Genomic DNA, 23,056 nt, shown 5'->3' with positions numbered 1-23,056 from the left:
AAAGGTTGTTTTACTGGTTTTTATAGCTGTGTTTCTTCAATAAAAATCCATCAGGACTAAAGTGTCAGTTACAGTACAAAGATTATGAAAGCAAACTTTGTGCTGATTCTTTGGAGAACTCTGCACACAAGATAGTGCAGGGAGTTTGACCCTAAATCATAGAATGGTTTGGGCTGGTTGGACCTTAAAGATGAGCTAGTTCCAACCCCCCTGCCATGGGCTCAAGGATGCTCAAGGCCTCATCCAATACTTCCAGGGAGAGGGCATCCACAACTTTCCTGGGCAACCTGTTCCAGTGTCTCACTACACTCACTATAAAGAATTTCTTCCTAATATCCAGTCTAAATCTACCCTCTTCCATCTTAAAGTCATTTCCCCTCATCCTATCACTGCAAGCCCTTGTAAAAAGTTCCTCCCCAGCTTTCTTGCAGGCTCCCTTCAGGAACTGAAAGGCTCCTCTAAGGTGTCCCCTAAGGCTTTCTATTCTCCAGGATGGGAGTGTTCAGGATGAGGCTTGACAGGATGCTTGGTTGCATGGTTTAGTTGATTAGGTTGATTAGGTTGCATGGTTTAGTTGATTAGGTGGTGTTGGATGATAGGTTGGACACGATGATCTTGAAGATCTCTTCCAACCTGGTTTATTCTATTCTAATAGCCCAAACTCTCTCACCCTGCTCTGGACCTGCTCCAGCAGTTTGATATCCTTCTTGTGTTGGGGGGCACCAAACTGGACACAGTAATCCAGATGGGGTCTCAAAAGCACAGAGAGGGAGAATCACTTCCCTTGTCCTGCTGGTCACACTTCTTTAGATGCAGCTCAGGATATGGTTGGACTTACGGGCTGAAAGTGCATGCTGCTGGATCATGCTGACTTTTTCATCAGTCAACACCCCCAAAACCTTCTGCTCAAGACTGGTCTTAAGCCATGTTCCACCCTGTCTATATTTGTGTTTTCATAGAATCATAGAATCAATAAGGTTGGAAAAGACCTCAGAGATCATCAAGTCCAACCTGTCACCCAACACCTCAGGACTAACTAAACCATGGCTTCAAGTGCAACGTCCAATCCCTTTTTGAACACCTCCAGGGACAGTGACTCCACCACCTCCCTGGGCAGCACATTCCAATGGCCAATTACTCCTTCTGGGAAGAACTTTCTCCTCACCTCCAGCCTAAACTTCCCCTGGCACAGCTTGAGACATATATATTCTTGACATATATATGTCAAGAATAATTCTCATGATTTACCATATATATACTCTTTATTTCTAGCATAGCTTCTAACAGTTTTGCATTAAAGACTTACTAGATTGATTTATTTATGTTGCTCCTAAGGTAATTTAGATTTAAAATAAGCTTAATGCAGTCTAAATTAACTGTAGGCACAATATAGATAAATCATACTTAGGTTTATTGGATGGGTAATTCCTTGGATATTCTTTGCCATAAATTCCTGTTCTTAAAATGGACTTTAGTTTTAAAATGTTTATTTAAATGCCCTGTATTTTGTTCCTTTGTAATAGTAAATAGGCACAAGATGGCACAAGAAAAGGGTTGAAAAGAGATGTAAACATGAATAAAGCTATGTGTGCTGGCATGTGAAGGTATTTCATTATACAATCTGAAAATCTCTGGTTTGGTTATAAGAGTCAGTGTCTTGGAAGCAACAACAGAAAAGGCCCTGGTAGGTAGCAAGTGATGCAATCACATTTACTGCACTGTTTTTTCTCATTTTGAAACATATTTGCTACAGATAAGAAACCATCTTTATCGAGAGGAGCAGTCCCATTGCTCTGAGCAGGAAAGAATGAAGACAGAAATCTCTGACCTGACAGAAGAGCTTCATCAGAAGGAGATTACTATAGCAACTATCATGGAGAGAGCTAGTCTTCTGGAAAAGCAGTTAAAAATGGAGTTGGAGATGAAAGACAAATTGTTAGCAAAACAACAGGTATGTAAGCAGTCAAAACCAATCTAGATCCTTCTGCTCCACACTATTGATAACGACACACATTGTCTGGGAACAAAAGATGTTTCTTTTCTTGCTGTAATTTTCATCAGCAGTGCTGTATCATAGTATCAGTCAGGGTTGGAAGGGACCACAAGGATCATCTAGTTCCAACCCCCCTGCCATGGGCAGGGACACCCCACACTACATCAGGCTGGCCAGAGCCTCAGCCAGCCTGGGCTTAAACACCTCCAGAGACGGCACCCCAACCACCTCCCTGGACAACCCATTCCAGGGCTTCACCACTCTCATGGTGAAGAACTTCCTCCTCACCTCCAGCCTCAATCTCCCCACCTTCAACTTCATTCCATTCCCCCTAGTCCTATCACTACCTGAGATCCTAAGAAGTCCCTCCCCAGCCTTCTTGTAGGCCCCCTTCAGATACTGGAAGGCCACAATTAGGTCACCTCAGAGCCTTCTCTTCTCCAGACTGAACAGCCCCAACTCCTTCACTCTGTCCTCACAGGAGAGGTGCTCCAGCCCTCTGCTCATCCTCATGGCCCTTCTCTGGACACCCTCCAGCACCTCCATATCCCTCTTGTAATAGGGGCTCCAGAACTGGAGGCAGTACTCCAGGTGGGGTCTCACCAGAGCTGAGTAGAGGGGGAGAATCACCTCCCTTGACCTCCTGGCCACACTTCTCTTGATGCAGCCCAGGATCTGATTGGCTTTCCAGGCTGCAAGTGCACACTGTAGTATCTGTGAAGTGTTACTAAGCCAGTCCAGTGGGCGCTGGAGCAAGGAAGCACCAGCAAATGTCACTTGTGACTCTAATATGTAATTATTCTGACCATCAAATAGAGTTACCATTTTAATGTGACAAAGATCTGGAAAAGGAGGAGAGTTGATAGGGTGCTTGGTTGCATGGTTTAGTTGATTAGGTACTGTTGGATGATAGGTTGGACACAATGATCTTGAAGGCCTCTTCCAACCTGGTTTATTCTATTCTGTTCTAAAACATCCAGATTGTTGTTATTAAATAAATGCACTGTATCATCAGAACACTTTAACAGAGGATCTCACACGTTTCCTAGTTTCTCAGTTCTTTCAAAAGCTTTTGAAGAATTCTATAAATCTGCTTAGAAAAATTCTCATGCATATAAGGATGGAAATTGTAAGCAGCACAGGTTAGGCCACACCTTGAGTCCTGTGTCCAGTTCTGGGCCCAGAGAAGGGCAACAAGGCTGGGGAGAGACCTTGAGCACAGCCCTGTGAGGAGAGGCTGAGGGAGCTGGGGTTGATTAGCCTGGAGAAGAGGAGGCTCAGGGGAGACCTTCTTGCTCTCTACAGCTACCTGAAGGGAGGTTGTAGCCAGGTGGGGGTTGGTCTCTTCTCCCAGGCAACCAGCATCAGAACAAGAGGACATAGTCTCAAGCTGCGCCAGGGGAAGTTGAGGCTTGAGGTGAGGAGAAAGTTCTACCCAGAATGAGAAATTGGTCATTGGAATGTGCTGCCCAGGGAGGTGGTGGAGTCACCATCACTGGAGGTGTTCAAGAGGGGATTGGACATAGCTCTCCCCTGAGCCTCATCTTCTGCAGGCTACGCAACCCCAGATCCCTCAGCCTCTCCTCATATGGCTTGTGCTCAAGGCCTCTCCCCAGCCTTGTTGCCCTTCTCTGGACACACTTACATATCTCAATATCCTTCTTAAATTGAGGGGCCCAGAACTGGACACAGAACTCAAGGTGTGGCCTAACCAGTGCTGAGTATAGGGCAGAATGACTTCCCTGCTCCTGCTGGCCACACTATTCCTGATGCAGGCGAGGATGCCATTGGCCTTCTCAGCCACCTGAGCACACTGCTGGCTCGTGTTCAGCCTCCTATCAACCAGTACCCCCAGGTGAAGTGATTAATTCTTTTAGAAAGGTTAACAAAAAAATCAGAGGTATCACATTTGTATATATTTTATAGGTGGTTTAAGACTTCTTTCTGCTTTAGTATTGCTGTATTTTATATATATATATATAGTACAATTAAACTGACATTTATCCATGCTCAGTGCTATTGTGAAGTTAACAGTAATATGCTTGTATTTAACTAAGAGCTGAATCTTTCCCTAGCTGCTGGATTTCCAGTGGAAGATTATCAAAGCTGAAAACACAGAGATAAAAGAGATGGTGGAAAACCAGGAGGGTAAAAGTTGCATGGTAATTTTTGAAACCTCTATTCAGTATCACATTTCTTGCAAATGTAGATGGAGATTGTAGCAGATTTAGAGCTACCTGGTTTATGTGAAAGAAATGCATGAAAATAAGGCATGTGGCATAATCAAAACCAAGAGGCATTCACACAGCATCTGAAAATGAGCATTGCTAGGAATTGGTTTGATCTTAATTGAACTGGAAACAAACTAATTGCATAGAGTCCATCATCAGTAAATTTGCTGATGACACCAAGCTGGGGGCAGGAGTTGATCTGCTGGAGGGTAGAGAGGCTCTGCAGAGGGACCTCGACAGGCTGGACAGATGGGCAGAGTCCAACAGCATGAGATTTAACACATCCAAGTGCCGGGTTCTGCACATTGGCCACAGCAATCCCATGCAGTGCTACAGGCTGGGGTCAGAGTGGCTGGAGAGCAGCCAAGCAGAGAGGGACCTGGGGGTGCTGGTCGACAGTAGACTGAACATGAGCCTGCAGTGTGCCCAGGCAGCCAAGAGGGCCAATGGCATCCTGGCCTGCATCAGGAACAGTGTGGCCAGCAGGAGCAGGGAGGTCATTCTGCCCCTGTACACTGCACTGGTTAGGCCGCACCTCGAGTACTGTGTCCAGTTCTGGGCCCCTCAGTTTAGGAAGGAGGTTGACTTGCTGGAACGAGTCCAGAGAAGAGCAACAAAGTTGGTGAGGGGTTTGGAACATAAGCCCTACGAGGAGAGGCTGAGGGAGCTGGGGTTGCTTAGCCTGGAGAAGAGGAGATGCAGGGGCGACCTTATCACTCTACAACTACCTGAAAGGAGGTTGTAGACAGACGGATGTTGGTCTCTTCTCCCAGGCAGCCAGTACCAGAACAAGAGGACACAGTCTCAGGCTGCACCAGGGGAGGTTCAGGTTGGATGTTAAGAAAAAGTTCTATACAGAGAGAGTGATTGCCCATTGGAATGGGCTGCCTGGGGAGGAGGTGGTGTCACCATCATTGGAGGTTTTCGGGAGAAGACTTGATGGGGTGCTTGGTGCCATGGGTTAGTTGTTTGGGCGGTGTTGGATTGGTTGAGGGGTTGGACGCGATGATCTTGAAGGTCTCTTCCAACCTGGTTTATTCTATTCTATTCTATTCTATTCTATTCTATTCTATTCTATTCTATTCTATTCTATTCTATTCTATTCTATTCTAATTCTTTCAGTAACTGCCCATACCATAAACAGTTTCTGGGAGTCTATTTTTTGTAAGTGACATCACTTATTTCAGAAAATGTGTATTTTGAGCCAGTCATTCTCACAGATACAAAAATAAATCCCTTTTTTTTATTACTATTTTACCCCTTTATTCATGTGACATTTAAATAACAGTTTAAAAAAAGTGAACACATTCTCCCCACCCCCAGCTTATTTGCAGAGTTCAGCATTTATTTCTTTCCAAATGGGGGATATTTAAAGTTCCATTCATAAAAAGTGTGCCAAGTATCATGCAGAACTGTAGTTTATATGGAGGTAATAAATCTTATACACACTGCCTTCCACAAAAAGCTTCTAAATGTCCTCTGCTTACAGAACAGCTGCAGTTATTGTATCTATCACTAGAAAAAAACCACTGGAATGTTGCTTGTAAATGCATCCTAGGGGCATTTGTAACCTGCCAGTTGTCTTACTGTAGGCTGACAAATGCATTAAAGACTGTCACTTTTTGCCACACCCTTAAAATAGCATCTATGTCTATCAGTGGTATGTTGCCCATCCATGCATCTATATTATTATGTATGTGTATATGTAATATATTATTGTGGAAACATAGATGGATGTGTGCATGCCAGCAGCTCTACCTCTACTGCATACAATCATAGAATCAATAAGGTTGGAAAAGACCTCAGAGATCATCGAGTCCAACCTGTCACCCAACACCTTAGGACTACCTAGACCATGGCTTCAAGTGCCACATCCAATCCCCTCTTGAACACCTCTAGGGATGGTGACTCCACCACCTCCCTGGGCAGCACATTCCAGTGGCCAATTACTCTTTCTGGGAAGAACTTTCTCCTCACCATGAGCCTAAATTTCCCCTGGCACAGCTTGAGACTGTGTCCTCTTGTTCTGGTGCTGGTTGCCTGGGAGAAGAGATCAACCCCCACCTGGCTACAACCTCCTCACAGGGCTGTGCTCCAGACCTCTCCCCAGCCTCGCTGCCCTTCTCTGGACACATTCAAGTATTTCAATATCCTCCTTAAACTGAGGGGCCCAGAACTGGACATAGGACTCAAGGTGTGGCCTAACCAGTGCTAAGTACAATACTCTTCACAAAGACTGAGAAGAGCTTTAATGTGTTTGATAAATTTTAACAGCAAAATCCACTTACTAGACACACCACGGTCCCTACAGGTATCAGGGTTGTTTGTGGGGTTTGTAATTCTTTCCTATTCTACTAGTGTGTTGTGAGGGTCTAAACACTAAAGACTGTGAGGCATTTTATGCTAATATTGCAGAGATGAGAGGGTTTTATGGATGTGTTTGTACCCTACAGTAGAGCACTACACAAACCACTCACACTAGTGCCAGCTTAGGTCAGTGTTGTGTCATGCATCAGGCAGGGTTATTTGTTTAAACTTCCAAAGCTGTGCCAGCTCAGATCTGGGGGTCATGCCATTATAACTGCACTGCTGATTCTCGAGCTGTTAGTGGTAGAGTGACTGAGCACTTTCCTTCTTCCTCTGTTCTGCCACTTCTCTCCACTTAGGAGACATAGCTGCATCTCTGCCCTTCATCCTTGCACAAAGCATTAAATTTTCTTATACTTTCTGGAACTTCTATGTGAGCTTGGGTCATGAATGTCCCCTAAAACTATCTAAGCAATGCAAGGTTTATAGGACAAGATGACATTAGACCAGTTAATATAAGGAACAGACAAGCTTTTAGGCACAGGAACACAGTTCTGCTAGCAGTATATGAAGAATCAAATCCTTACTACTCATTAATTACCAGGGTCCCAAAGAGTAAGGTGCATCTAGAAACACATGAAAGCACAACTTAATAAAAGGTGTAATTTTTTAGTCTTCTGTATGTAATCTGATAAATCTTTGGGGAATTTTCTGTTAATGACAATAGAGTTGTTGCAAATATATTTACACTATGCCATGCAGTGTTCTGCAGGGAGATAGTTCCAAATTAGCTAGCTCAGGTTCCAAATTAGCAGCATAAACTTCATGGACTAAGTTACAGGGCAAAAAAGAATTAGGTTCTCCTGACTAGTCAGCTTCCAGAGCTAATCTCCATCTTCCCCTCTTGATTCCCATAGTGAATGTGCCTCTTTAGCCCCTGGTCATGGTGCTCATGCTGCTTACACTTGCAGTGTTTTGACTTGTATACCATGTGTGCTAGTCCAGCGGAGAAGCAGAGTGTAGTAACACAGCTGGAGAGCGCTGTGCTCATGTGGCTTCACTGCTTCTGAAACTGAAGGTGACTGTATCTTGACACAGTATTAAACTGTGCCTGTAGACATACCTTGTATCTAGAATAGTAAAGCACTTCTATCATTTTTCATAGTATTTTTGGTGGAATTGTTTCTGGAGGGAGCAATACAGTCTGCAGCTGTAGCTGTTACGGCTGCTTTTATGTCACGAGTTTTACAAAGCAAGAGATGAATTTACAACAGCAACATTTTGAATGCATGTTTGCTGAGAAAGTTTAATTTGGTTTATTGTGCTATAGAGGCTGTTATCCCTTCTTTTTCCATCTATCTGCAGTGTTTTGTGTTTTTTCTGGAGGCAATTCTCATGGCTTGCTCTAAGTACTGCACAGTTATATATGGTAGCTGTGTCTTTCTGTAGCACAGAACATTGTTTTACCTCCAGGTTTACCTGCTTTTGTGTTTGCTTTTTTTTTTGCCTTGTTTGTTAAAAATATGAACATCCATTTACTGTGGGGGGGGAAAGGAACTATTTAATGATGGTTTTATCTCCTGTCACAGAGTATAGATTTATCTAACAACGAACATGGAGATTTCACAGCTTGCCTTCGCAAACTGGAGCATGACAATATAAGGTTACAAAATAGTCTTGTTAAACTACAAAGTGACACAGAGACATCCATGCTTGGTCTCATGGATACATACAGAGAAACAGAGCACCTCTACCAAACCCCTTCAAACATGCAAGGAAAGGCAGAGAGGTAAGCTTTTGATTGTATCACAGTATCACAGTATAACTAAGGTTGGAAGAGACCCCAAGGATCATCAAGTCCAACCTGTACACATATGTGAAACTTCCTCGAAGTTTCTTGGAAACATCTAATTGGCCAAGCTTTTTTTCTGTTTCTATTCATTCAGAACTCCCACCAACATAAATATCATACCTATGAAGTAGATATGTAAGAATGGGTGCCAAACTGGGGTTTATATCTGGGTTAGTTCACATGGCACAAGTTGAAGCGTTTGAGAAAGTGCTGTGGCGAGCATGTAAGGGCTACGCTATTCTTACCTATGCAGAGCTGGATGAGTGTCTGGAGGATCCTGATACAGGCAAAACCACACAATGGTTTGGTTTTTTAGTGTCCTATTAGGGTGAACAAATTGCCCAGAAAGTTAAGAAGATGTGTGGTTGCTATCACTGTCATGTGTATCCCTATCCAAACAGCACAGAGGAAGACAATGCAGCTGTTGAAGGACTAAGTGTTCGTATTCAGGATCTTCACCCTGTGAGTCAGTAACAAGAGCATTCCCTTTGCTCTGCTTATTGTTTAGGAAATGATTTGATGGATCACAGCACTCAATACATGAATACATTTCTAAAATACATACAGCTTTGGGTCTGAATATGGCTGATTGTGAGCCAGCGTGTGGCCAACAAGGCCAGTGGCATCCTGGCCTGTATCAGTAATAGTGTGACCAGCAGCGTTCAGTTTTAGGGCCCTCACTACAAGGAATACATTGAGGTGCTGGAGCTGGTCCAGAAGAGGACAGCAAAGCTAGTGAAGGGTTTGCAGAGCAAGTCTTGTGAGGAACAGCTAAGAGCACTGGGCTTGTTCAGCCTGGAGAAAAGGAAGCTGAGGGGAGACATTGTTGCTCTCTACAACTCCCTGAAAGGAGGTTATGGTGAGGTGGGTGTTGGTCTCTTCACCCTACTAACAAATGATGGGACAAGAGGAGATGGCCTCAAGTTGCACCAGAGGAGACTTAAATTGAGTACTAGATGAAACTTACTCACTGAAAGGGATTTAAACACTGGAACAGGCTCCTGGGGGAAGTGGTTGAATTCTCATCCCCAGAGGTTTTTAAAAGCCACAGAGATGTGGTGCTGAAGGGACACGGTTTAGCATCAGACTTGGTAGAGTTAATGGTTGGACTTGATGATCTTGAAGGTCTTTTCCAACCAAAACTATTCTATGATTCTATGAATTTCCTACGTTTTTCTGGATGGCTAACTGAATTTGGCAATAAGTGAAGTCCCAGAAATGTTTGAGCGTTATTTTAGTGTTTGGCACATGAAACAACTTACAAAAGTTTTTCTGTGCTGTTTGAGTTATTCTTAGTTCCAGGTTTTACAAAACAGGACAGGATGTATTTTACTGCCAAACAAAAACAAGACAAGGAAAGGATCTAAAAACCAACATGAGAGGTAAACTGCTCCACAGGAGGTTATCTTGATAAGAAGTTGAACCACAAGTCCTGCTGAAAAGCTTTATGTCCTGCCAGTTTCATTTGCTGGAAGTTTCATTAGAGGTATTTTAATGCCTTGTCTACTTCTGGTGTTCTTATGTGACCTGATTGAAAAAAAACCAACAAACAACATCATTTCAGACTGCCTGAATAAATCATTACTGCAATACACTCCTTGTTAGTGCAAAATAACGAGACTTAAAAAATACCCAGACTCACAGAAAACACTGTAGTGATGACTTCCTTCTTATTTCCCTGTGTTCAGACATGTTGTAATCATGGCATTGCAGTAATGAAACTAAAAAGTAAAGTAAGCAATATTTCATAGTGCAGGAGAGTAAAAATTCATAGGAATCTAAATATTTTATTCATTGGTAACAGGGAGGGTGTAGTTTGCAGTAAGTTTGCAGACTACACCAAGCTGGGAGAAGGTATTGATCTGTTAGAGGGTAGAAGGGCTCTCCAGAGAGACCTTGACAGGCTGGACAGATGGGCAGAGTCCAACAGGATGGCATTTAACAGGTCCCAGTGCCGGGTGCTGCACTTTGGCCACAACAACCCCATGCAGTGCTACAGGATGGGGTCAGAGTGGCTGGAGAGCAGTCAGGCAGAAAGGGATCTGGGGGTGCTGGTTGACAGTAGGCTGAACATGAGCCAGCAGTGTGCCCAGGTGGCCAAGAAGACCAATGGCATCCTGGCCTTGATCAGGAATAGTGTAGCCAGCCGGAGCAAAGAAGTCATTGTGCCCCTGTAGTTAGCACTGGTTAGGCCACACCTTGAGTCCTGTGTCAAGTTCTGGGCCCCTCAGTTTAAGTAGGATATTGAAATACTTGAATGAGTCCAGAGAAGGGCAGCGAGGCTGGGGAGAGGTCTGGAGCACAGCCCTGTGAGGAGGTTGTAGCCAGGTGGGGGTTGATCTCTTCTCCCAGGCAACCAGCACCAGAACAAGAGGACAGAGTCTCAAGCTGTGCCAGGGGAAATTTAGGCTCAAGGTGAGGAGAAAGTTCTTCCCAGAAAGAGTAATTGGCCACTGGAATGTGCTGCCCAGGGAGGTGGTGGAGTCACCATCCCTGGAGGTGTTCAAGAGGGGATTGGACGTGACACTTGAAGCCATGGTTTAGTAGTCCTGAGGTGTTGGGTGACAGGTTGGACTTGCTGATCTCTGAGGTCTTTTCCAACCTTACTGATTCTATGATTCTGTGATTCTACAATACGAAGGATTTTGATTTCATAGCTGTTGAAGAGCAATTCACATCAAAAGTGGGAGAGAGAAACCTGGGAGAGTTACCCTTTCTCACAACAGAAGCCTCAGCCACACTAATCAACACAATTTACATTCCTATTCTAATTAATCTGATGAAATAGATATTGAGCCTGATTTTCAGGATCCAAAGCATGCATTTTATTTCCTAAATGAAAAGCTGTTTAGCTGAGTAAAATGCACCCTCAGATTTCAGACAATGTGAATATGCCCCATGTGCTTTATATACACATCAGCTAGGCAGTCACTTTAAGACTGGGCCCTCTCTATAATGTCAGTTCTCTGTTATGAAACAAGGAACTACCTCAGGATTTGCTCACAAAGCTAAACTGCCATTTTGATCCCTCCAATGGATGCAGATAACCCAGGTAATTGATGCTGATTGATTTAAACTCTGGGCTATGTTTTATTTTATTGTGAGCGTCAATCACGTCCTTTCTGTTTTAATTTGCAGTTCTGTTTCCATGGTAATTATGGCAGTGGAGAAAGGGCAAAGAGACTTCTTATTCATGGCAGAAAAATAGAAAACAGAGTGTTTGTGGAAGGGCAGGGAAGGAGGGGGATGTGTTTGAAAGAGTCATTTGCAGAAGCTGTACTTTTTCTTGGTTTTTTTTTTTCCTCTTCCCCTCCTGTTTGCACTCAGAAACCTAGAGAGGTTTGCACAGTGGGGGTGGGGGGTGGGGAATGGTTTCCAAACAAAACAAACCAACATTTTTTCAGGCATGTCTCACCTAGAATCCTAGGCCATGGGCACAGTCATCAGTTGGGTAGGAGACCTCTATAGAAAATACAGGAAACTGCAGGAAGTTATACTTGACAGTTTAGAGAGCAGCATGGATTCCTCTTTCTCGCAGTATACAGTGAGTTTCTAAATATTACAAAGTAAGACATGCAAGAGTGGCATCTTTTTGCTAAAATAGACACATCCTAGGCCTGGGGGAGCTGAAGGTAGGAGGAAAATTAGGGAGGCAAAAGCATATTTGGAACTTAAACTGGCCTCTGATGTGAAGGACAACAAAAAGTCCTTCTATAAATATATTAATAGCAAGAGGAAGGGCAGGGACAACCTCCACTCCTTGGTTGACATGGAAGGAAATGTTGTAACACAGGATGAGGAAAAGGCAGAGGTACTTAACACCTTCTTTACCTCAGTTTTTACTAGCTGGAAAGAACGTCTACCAGACAGCTGGCCTGCAGAACTGGCAGAGGGAGCCAGGGAGCTGCATGGTTTCCCTGTGTTCCATGAGCAAGTGATAGGAGCTCTCCTCAGCAGCTTGGACCCCCACAAGTCCATGGGACCAGATGGGATCCATCCTAGGGTGCTGAGAGAGCTGGCAGATGAACTGGCCAAGCCACTCTCCATTATTTTTCATCAGTCCTGGCTCACTGGAGAGATCCCAGATGACTGGAAGCTGGCCAACGTGGTACCCATCCACAAGAAGGGCCGGTTGGATGAGCCAGGGAATTACAGGCCTGTCAGCCTGACCTCAGTGCCAGGAAAGATTATGGAGCAGGTCATCCTGAGTGCAATCACGCAACACTTAGAGGATGGCCAAGGGATCAGGCCCAGCCAGCATGGGTTTAGGAAGGGCAGGTCCTGCCTGACCAACCTGATCTCCTTCTATGATCAGGTGACCCGCCTGGTGGATGTGGGGAGGCCTGTGGATGTAGTCTACCTGGACCTCAGCAAGGCCTTTGACACCGTTCCCCATAGCAAACTCCTGGCCAAGCTGTCAGCCCATGGCTTGGATGGGAGCACACTGAGATGGGTTAGGAACTGGCTGGAGGGCCGAGCCCAGAGAGTGGTAGTGAATGGTGCCACATCCAGCTGGCAGCCAGTCACCAGTGGTGTGCCCCAGGGATCAGTACTGGGCCCCTTGCTCTTTAACATCTTTATTGATGATCTGGACGAGGGCATCGAGTCCATCATCAGTAAATTTGCTGATGACACCAAGCTGGGGGCAGGAGTTGATCTGCTGGAGGGTAGAGAGGCTCTGCAGGGGGACCTCGACAGGCTGGGCAGATGGGCAGAGTCCAACGGCATGAGATTTAACACATCCAAGTGCCGGGTTCTGCACATTGGCCACAGCAACCCCATGCAGTGCTACAGGCTGGGGTCAGAGTGGCTGGAGAGCAGTCAGGCTGAGAGGGACCTGGGGGTGCTGGTCGACGGTAGACTGAACATGAGCCTGCAGTGTGCCCAGGCAGCTAAGAGGGCCAATGGCATCCTGGCCTGCATCAGGAACAGTGTGGCCAGCAGGAGCAGGGAGGTCATTCTGCCCCTGTACACTGCACTGGTTAGGCCGCACCTCGAGTACTGTGTCCAGTTCTGGGCCCCTCAGTTTAGGAAGGATGTTGAGTTGCTGGAACGAGTCCAGAGAAGAGCAACAAAGTTGGTGAGGGGTTTGGAACATAAGCCCTACGAGGAGAGGCTGAGGGAGCTGGGGTTGCTTAGCCTGGAGAAGAGGAGACTCAGGGGTGACCTTATTACTCTCTACAACTACCTGAAGGGAGGTTGTAGACAGACGGATGTTGGTCTCTTCTCCCAGGCAAGCAGTACCAGAACAAGAGGACACAGTCTCAGGCTGCGCCAGGGGAGATTCAGGCTGGATGTTAGAAAAAAGTTCTATACAGAAAGAGTGATTGCACATTGGAATGGGCTGCCTGGGGAGGTGGTGGAGTCGCCATCGCTGGAGGTTTTTAGGAGAAGACTTGACGGGGTGCTTGGTGCCGTGGGTTAGCTGCTTGGGCGGAGTTGGATTGGTTGATGGGTTGGACGCGATGATCTTGAAGGTCTCTTCCAACCTGGTTTATTCTATGTATTCTATGTATGTAAGGTGGCTGTGGGCCCCTTTTAACGAGGTGCCATTGGGTGACGAATGAAGGCCTGAACCCTGTTGCTGTGTAGCAACGAGATTGCAGAAATGCAGAGAGCACAGAATCTCAGAAGGACCTCCCAGAAGTCCTTTATTATAGCATTGTAGAATCCCTTGCATTACAAAGTCTCAAAGTCCCATTTACAGAAGCAGTCCCAGGAGCCTTTAACAAATGAGGCAGCTAACAGAAATCCCAAGCATACCCCTCACAGGTGGGGGTTGGTCTCTTCTCCCAGGCAACCAGCACCAGAACAAGAGGACACAGTTCCAAACTCCATCAGGGGAGGTTTAGGCTGGATGTTAGGAAGAAGTTCTTCCCAGAAAGAGAGATTGGCCATTGGAATGTGCTGCCCAGGGAGGTGGTGGAGTCACCATCCCTGGAGGTGTTTAAGAAGAGACTGGATGGGGCACTTGGTGCCATGGGTTAGCTGATTAGATGGTGTTGGGTGATAGGTTGGACTTGATGCTCTCAAAGGTCTTTTCCAACCTTATTAATTCTATTCTATTCTATTCTATTCTATTCTATTCTATTCTATTCTATTCTATTCTATTCTATTCTACACTATTCTATTCTACACTATTCTACTCTATTCTATTCTACTCTATTCTATGCTTATAGCTGTCTCTTAAAAGATCTGTTTTGACAGTGTCATGTCTGTCTTAAGGAGGTTTTTCTTACCCTTTGGACATCAGGCACTCTTAACCATAATCACCACTGTATCAGTTGTTGCAGCAGACAAACTGGAAGCAGAGAGCACAATCTCTTCTGGAAAATACTGCTTTACCATTTTGAGAAATCAAGCTAGCAGCCACACTCACAAGATAAACACACCACCACTAATCCTGAAGACACTTGGGTCATTACAGACCTGTTGCTTTCTTTCTCTAAGACTAAGTACGTCAGCAGCGGAATGTGTTGAAAGTGTGTGTTTGGCAGCGCTGAAGTCATTGATCACATAGGGAGCAGGCTGATTTTATATATGTCTGGAAAAATCAATCCTGTCTGTATAAATTCCCTTTGCCAGGACACTGTTCTTTCACTTTTTGTCCCACGTGTCACCAAGTCAACGGTGATACTGTTCTCGTGAAGTACATGTTAAATAACCTGTGACAGTAAACTCCCTGGAAGCATAAGCTATTTAACTGCAGTTATGGGGTATTTGCATTGCTGGTGTTAACAAATGGGCATTTGGTTACAAATTTGCAGATACTTGCCTATCTTTGCATTTGCATTCAGGCTAGAACTCCCTTCTTAGATATTATTTATCACTGAACCGGCATAAATTTAAACCCCAGCTGTGAGAGCTGCCTGAAGTGAAGGCACAGTGTTCGCATTAAAGCACCTAAATGTAAGTGGTGTGTTTTTCCACAGCAGCAAACAGTCCCAGCAATCCTGTGGATTTCAGTGGCAAGAGGAGTTCCTTCCAAAAATGAATCATAGAATCAATAAGGTTGGAAAAAGACCTCAGAGATCATCCAGTCCAACCTATCACCCAACACCTCATGACTAACTAAACCATGGCTTCAAGTGCCACATCCAATCCCTTTTTGAGCACCTCCAGGGACAGGGACTATTCACAGTCCTGCATTGCCTTATCTATTCACAGAAATCCTTGGGGGGTTTGGGGTGGTGTCTGTTTTTCCTGTCTAAAAACTACCAAAAGTAGTTCTGGTCTTAGTGAAGTAAGCTATAATACAACAGTAATAACTGTTATTAAATACATAGAGAAACAGTTTGGGGTGGGGGGGAGGGGGAAGAACACAGATCACATAGACTTTACTGTGGGTTTACAGAGGAAATTACTTCCAAAAAGGTCAGCACACAAGATGAAAAGGGAAAAAACTATCTGTGATTTTATTATTCATGCCATCTATCTTCAGTTGTGGCAGTTTTTCCACTGTGCCCTTCATCCAAACAATAGATGGAATGGACTTTAAAACAGGGGGGGAGGAGGTGGGGGGTGGGGAGGAGGTAGTGGAGGGGGGGAACAAAAAAAGACATGCTCCTGTGCCCAAAGAGCAGTGTATTGATTTAAAGCAAAACATGAAAGAAAGCAGAAAACTCTGCCCCCATAAAGGTAAATGTTTTAAGTGATTTAGAAAACTGAGAGGTTTGGTGCATGCCACCCTGAGTTTTATGTTACAATGTATGATAACAATATCACAGTAATAACAATATTACAGCATCATGCTTATAATTTGCTTTCCTGTATCATTCAGACTGTCTTACTGGAATGGAATGGAATGGAATGGAATGGAATGGAATGGAATGGAATGGAATGGAATGGAATAGAATAGAATAGAATAGAATAGAATAGAATAGAATAGAATAGAATAGAATAGAAGTTGAATTGAATTGAATTGAATTGAATTGAATTGAATTGAATTGAATTAACCAGGTTGGAAAAGACCTTCGAGATCATCAAGTCCAACCTCTCACCCAACACCATCTAATCAACTAAACCATGGCACCAAGCACCCCATTCAGTCTCTTCTTAAACACCTTCAGTGATGGTGACTCCACCACACCCCTGGGCAGCACATCCCAATGGCCAATTACTCTTTCTGGGAAGAATTTCTTCCTAACATCCAGCCTAAACCTCCCCTGGCACAGCTTGAGCCTGTGTCCTCTTGTTCTGGTGCTGGTTGCCTGGGAGAAGAGACCAATCCCCACGCAGCTATATTGTTTAAGTATAGGGATTCCACCCCAAGACTAAAATGTCTACTTTATCATAACCACAGCTCTAAGTAGAATGGAAATTTGCAATCTCAGTCAGACATACTGTAATACAAAAGTCATAATAATTTTTTTTGCATATTTTGGTATATAAGTGAAGATTCAACTGAAAATTAGTGTGGCCAGCAGGAGCAGGGAAGTCATTGTGCTCCTGTACTCTGCATTGGTTAGGCTGCACCTTGAGTCCTGTGTCCAGTTCTGGGCCCCTCAGTTTAAGAAGAACATCGAGACACTTGAACGTGTCCAGAGAAGGGCAACAAAGCTGGGGAGAGGCCTTGAGCATAGCCCTGTGAGGAGAGGCTGAGGGAGCTGGGGTTGTTTAGCCTGGAGAAGAGGAGGCTCAGGGGTGACCTCATTGCCCTCTACAACTACCTGAAAGGTGGTTGTGGCCAGGAAGGGGTTGGTCTCTTCTCCCAGGGAACCAGCGCCAGAACAAGAGGACACAGTCTCAAGCTGCACCAGGGGAAGTTTAGGCTGGAGGTGAGGAGAAAGTTCTTCACTGAGCAAGTCGTTCGTCATTGGAATGTGCTGCCCAGGGAGGTGGTGGAGTCCCTGTCCCTGGAGGTGTTCAAGAGGGGATTGGACGTGGCACTTGGTGCCATGGTCTAGTCATGAGGTCTGTGGAGACAGCTTGGACTCGATGATCCTCAAGGTCTCTTCCAACCTTAGTTATACTGTGTGATACTGTGAAACTTTAAGTCAGCAGACATCTGAGCAAGCTACTCTCCAAATTCTCTGCTCTTATCAGTATGGTTTCAGAATTGTTCAGTTGACTGTGAGGAGGAGAAGAAGGTATTTTCAATGGGAAGAAAATAGCTTTCTTCTGTTAAAGATGCTGTTAACCATAATAGGTTTTGCTTTACAGGAATAGAATTGAATACAAATATGTAACTTTTCACCCATTCTGATGACTGTAAGTGGGATACAAGAGTTATGGAACATCATGATAAAATACTTGGAGATTCTTTTGTAAGCTTGAAGACTTCACATGCTGTTACAAAAACATGTTCATTGAATCATAGAATCAATAAGGTTGGAAAAGACCTCAGAGCTTATCAAGTCCAACCCAAGACCTCAGGACTAAGTGGCTTCAAGTGCCACATCCAAGCCCCTCTTGAACACCTCCAGGGATGGTGACTCCACCACCTCCCTGGGCAGCACATCCCAGTGCCTAACAACTCTCTCTGGGAAGAACTTTCTCCTCATCACCTCAAGCCTAAACTTCCCCTGGTGCAGCTTGAGACTGTGTCCTCTTGTTCTGGTACTGGCTGTATGGGAGAAGAGACCAACTCCCACCTGGCTACAACCTCCCTTCAGGTAGTTGTAGACAGCTTATGGGCCTGGGATTAAACATTACCAATTTGCAGCAATTCAGCAGCTTTCCACTGAAGTCAGTGTCAGAGTGTGCATTCTCTGTCTGCTTCAGCAGACTGGAAAAAGTTCTTCATGGAAGAATTTCTTCATAGAAAGAGTTATTTGCCATTGGAATGTGCTGCCCAGGGAGGTGGTGGAGTCACCATCCCTGGAGGTGTTTAGGAAGAGACTTGATGGGGTGCTTGGTGCCATGGTTTAGTTGATTAGATGGTGTTGGATGATAGGTTGGACTTGATGATCTCAAAGGTCTCTTCCAACCTGGTCTGGTCTGGTCTGGTCCTATCCTATCCTATCCTATCCTATCCTATCCTATCCTATCCTATCCTATCCTATCCTATCCTATCCTATCCTATCCTATCCTATCCTATCCTATTCCATTACACTCCATTCCACTCCATTCCATTCCATGTGAATAGATAAGTAATTATCATTGCACAACTAAAATCACAAGCCCCCACCCTTGGCTGTGCTGTGACAGCTCAGTTTTGATACTGGTTTTCATACCTCTGATGTATTTATTTGTTTGTCTTTTAGAACTTTCCAAACACAAAACACAGAGGAAATGGCACAGCAACGGACTGCTGTGTTCACAGCCAGTGGAAACTGTAGTCCTGCTTTATATTTCCAGGGCAATAGCAGTGGTTCAGAAAGTGATAGCACTTTATCTTCTCATACACTCCACAGAGGTCATGAAAAAAGAGTAGAAGATAAACCTCCGTCACCACCAGTGAGGCATCCTTTGGGCTTTGGCGTGCTGTTTGCTGAACAGGGCAGAACAGGCAGCTGTCTGAGCCCTGCTTGCAATGTGGAAGACCTCAAATTCTCAGTAAGTAACTCTTTCCCCATAACAAAATCTATTTTCCACAATTTCTCTGTGGACTGAAGGCAGCCCTGGAGGAGCCAAGAATTAGATCACCCCCGTTATCTTTATTATTTATACAGTGCTGCTCCAGCAAAAATGGAAATACCTTTCCCTAGCATGAATGCACTTTTCCTGGGGATTAAACATCCCCTACTGGGCCATACCTCTACTCTAATAACCATGGTGATAATTACCTCCCATTATACAACTGTGAGAGAGATTTCTGCATTTGAGCTCATTGCTTTCTATATTGGGGCACTGCTTCATGTTGCCTTCTGTAAGGGCACTCTGCTTTAAGTGTATTTCCATAATGCCTGCAAACTTGCTGCCTAAGTGCTGTAAGACAAATCAAGTTTCCACAGCATTCAGCTGATGGATGAAATCAGAGGAATTGCAGCAACTATTTGCTGTGTATTAGCTATTGCATTTGAGAAGGAACAGAAATGATAGCTGCTGGAATCACTTAGAATAGAATAGAATTAACCAGGTTGGAAAACACCTTTGAGATCATCAAGTCCAACCTATCTACCCAACACCATCTAATCAACTAGGCCATGGCACTAAGTGCCTCATCCAGTCTCCTCATAAACACCTCCAGTGATGGTGACTCCACCACCTCCCTGGGCAGCACATTCCAATGGGCAATTACTCTTTCTGTGAACAACTTCCCCCTAACATCCAGCCTAAACCTCCCCTGGTGCAGCTTGAGACTGTGTCCTCTTGTTCTGGTGCTGGTTGCCTGGGAGATAGGAGATGTTCAAGGGGGAACTGGACATAGCTCTCCCCTGAGCCTCCTCTTCTCCAGGCTAAGCAATCCCAGCTGCCTCAGCCTGTCCTCACAGGGCTGTGCTCCAAACCCCTCCCCAGAAATGGAAAGAGTAAGAATGCAGCATCGTGGGATAAATCCCACTTTGCCTAGGGCAACTTCTTAGGGAAAACTCTTCATAGTTCTTTGAACTTGGATCTCTCCATAAACTTGAGCTTTATCCTCCCACTTAACATCTTCTGTAATTTGTTAAATCTGCACTAGAGCCCACAGTAATGTGCACACATCCTTTCCTATCAGAGGCAGGGCTGCTGGAAAACTATATCCATAGTCCAGAATCTCATTGTTAATAAAGGAGCACCGCAGCAATGAGCTGCCTGGGAAGCAGGGATTGCAGTGCAGTCCTTCACTGATCATGGTCCCAGAAGCTGTGTCCCAGTAGTCACAGAACAGTGAGAGCCACATAGTCCTGGGGTTTTGACCTTCCTGCCTTTTTTATATTCTTATGCTTCACAGGAATTTTAAGTAAATGGCTTTTGGGTTCTCATGGTGTGGTAGTTTAGGCTGGGTGCCTTCTGCTGCTATCACACAAGATACACCTTTGGTGCCCTGGGTGCCCAGCCCAGTGCACGGACACAGGAAGTTACATATTGCATTCCCCCAATGTCCTGCTCCCTATAAATCCATCTGCAAAGTCCTACACTTCCTCTTTCTTCCCTCACTGCCCTCATGGGAGATGCTCCCTGTCTGGTAATGGAGGGGGAGTTATCTCAAGGCCTTTAAGGCCTGGCTAGGCTTAATGGCAAGAAGAAAAGGGGGAAGGGCAATCTCAGATCTGGCCAGCTGAGATTAGCCTAACAGTGGAGGGGGGGGAAGAAAGAGCCCTGGGGGTTTTGGGTGTACCCTCAAGTGGGGAGAGGGGAGTGTCAGGATGCTTCTGGGTATGCTTTGGGATCTCCTTTTGTCACTGTGCTTGTGGTTCTCTGTAGAATATTCACTGCTTTTCCATTTAAACTTTCCATCCCTTCTGCAATCTGTTTGTGTGAGTCTCGGGTTTTTTGCCCTGGTGGGAGGCAAGGGAGGATCTGCTTTCCAACCCACCACACATGGTTTGAGAGTTTCCCTCTTTAAACTGCTAATTGTGAAAGAAGTCTGGACATTTTCAGGAGAGTCTGATAAAGACCAGTTTTCCACTCTCCTGTCAGAAGTGTCAGAGACAGCAGACCACAAAGCTTCTGTTTCCAGCCTAGGCAAAATATCCATTCTGAGACACTTTTGCAAGCTGTAGAGAAACTATTCCCCAGCTGGCACTCAGGACAAGGTTGATGCCAAGAGAGTTGACTAGATTATAAGGAAAACACTTTCCAGCTGGTGTGTGGGTAAAGTACATAATGAAACTATTAAACAAGGGATATTTCTTGTCGAGAGCCTAGGTCCAAATAAGTGGCATTGAAGCAGGGACAAGTTCAGAAGATTGTCAAAATGAAATTATCACTTGGAGCAACATTGGATAACCACAGCTGTACTGCAGAGCTGATTCAGCAGTCTGTTCTCTAGAGTTCTGTGCTCAAATGTAAAGCCACTGCATCAAGGAGAAAGGAGGGGGGGAACCATACAATCTGTTGCAAACTGGAGTTCTTTGACAGAGTTTTCAGGACTGGTGTCTCACCTAACTGAAACCCCCAGCATGGGCAAGACTTCTGAAGGAGTGTTTTCCTGAGGGATATTTGAGGCACCAATTGAAAACACCAGAATTGCAGGTCATGTCCTGATACCTACCAAAATTACTCTGCTGCTATTTAAGGGGAAAAAGAAAATAGTCTCTAGGACTTTAGCCAAAGATGTACATCTCTCTTCCTAGTACAGAATCTGCAGACAATCTCAGTAAATATTCCACTGGAACTCCCTGCTCTTTCACATTCTTATTTAGAGGTTAGATGTGTAGAGAACACCACTCTTGCCCCAGAGTAAATGAGAACAGTCAGATGGGATTCACTGGGAGTTCCCACAACTCCAAACATTCTCATTACAAGGCCTCTCAAACTGAGGGAAACACTGTTTCTCTGACCAGTATTTTGGGCTGTGCTCTCTTTTTGATACTAACTGCTTCAGAAAAAGGTTTTGTGATCCATTCCCAGTCTCTAGGAAGTTCTCTGTCACACAGAACAGTCCAATGTCCAATAAACAAACAAGTAAATAAATGTAAATTAGCCAATAAGATTATTTGCAGCTTCAGAACAGCCTGTTTCTACAAATTTCTCCATTTCAGCAGGAGGAAGGAGTTATGTATGTTGCCTTTCCCAGTCTGGATCTTTTAGTCACAAATATCTTCTCCTGCTTCTCTTCTTGTCTATTCTTACTTTCAAGGCTTGGAAAGACAAGAAAAACTGAACCTGTAGGTAAGGCATTAGGAAACTTTCTAACATCAAGGATGAAAAATTGCTTAATAAATAGATTGCAATATTAAGTTGTGGAAATTCTACCACTGGACATTATTAGGACTGATTTGGACAGTCTTAATCCTGCTGTGAGGCATGCTGCAGTCCATGCCTCTCACTCTTGGGTATTGCTGTTACCTAGCTGATTAGGTACTAGGGCCTTCTAAAAGCCTTCCTATGTTGCTTAGCAATCTCCTAGGCATCTCAGCTTTGGTTTCTTACATGACAGAAGCATGCTGAAGACAGGCATCTGTACCTGCTGCCTGAGATGTATTGCAGTGTAGGGTAAGAGGAAACTACTCCCAGAAGCTCCCAAATTTAGCCTCAGAAGGACTAAAATTAGCCAGCCTGATTTCTAGCCTTGGTGTTAGAACTTTCCAGGAAAGTGGAAGAAGTTAAATGTGAGAAGGCTTTAACACTGTGATGTGACCAGTCATAGTCTGACCACTACATAGTAAAATAACCCAAGTGTTAGTTAGAGCTTTCCTCCTGCTCTGGTGAAAGTGCTATAAGACAAATCAAGTTTCCACAGCATTCAGCTGATGGATGAAATTAGAGGAATTGCAGCAACTATTTGCTGTGTATTAGCTATTGCATTTGTGAAGGAACAGAAATGATAGCTGCTGGAATCACTTAGAATAGAATAGAATAGAATTAACCAGGTTGGAAAAGACCTCAGAGATCATCGAGTCCAACCTATCACCCAACACCATCTAATCAACTAAACCATGGCACCAAGTGCTCCATCCAGTCTCTTCTCAAATACCTCCAATGATGGTGACTCCACCACCCCCCCGGGCAGCACATTCCAATGGCCAATCTCTCTGTGAAGAATTTCTTCCTAACCTCCAGCCTAAACCTTCCCTGGCACAGCCTGAGACTGTGTCCTCTTGTTCTGGTGCTGGTTGCCTGGCAGAAGAGACCAACCCCCACCTG

At 44.7% G+C, this 23,056-nt stretch overlaps 1 protein-coding gene across 1 annotated transcript in view; it reads left to right on the top strand.

The window, feature by feature from the left end:
* Positions 1-23,056, top strand: part of DEUP1 (deuterosome assembly protein 1) — a 61,914-nt gene that overhangs the window by 32,930 nt on the left and 5,928 nt on the right. The window contains exons 9-12 of the mRNA XM_054164790.1: positions 1,754-1,951; positions 4,069-4,155; positions 8,121-8,320; positions 18,739-18,884. Coding sequence (XP_054020765.1) covers positions 1,754-1,951; positions 4,069-4,155; positions 8,121-8,320; positions 18,739-18,884 — 631 coding nt within the window. The remainder of the gene's footprint in view (positions 1-1,753; positions 1,952-4,068; positions 4,156-8,120; positions 8,321-18,738; positions 18,885-23,056) is intronic.

The sequence above is a fragment of the Dryobates pubescens genome, chromosome 10, assembly GCF_014839835.1.
Source record: "Dryobates pubescens isolate bDryPub1 chromosome 10, bDryPub1.pri, whole genome shotgun sequence".
In the NCBI taxonomy this organism is placed as follows: Eukaryota; Metazoa; Chordata; class Aves; order Piciformes; family Picidae; genus Dryobates; species Dryobates pubescens.
Note: the sequence above shows the minus strand (reverse complement) of the source record. Positions and strands in the feature narration are given on the sequence as shown.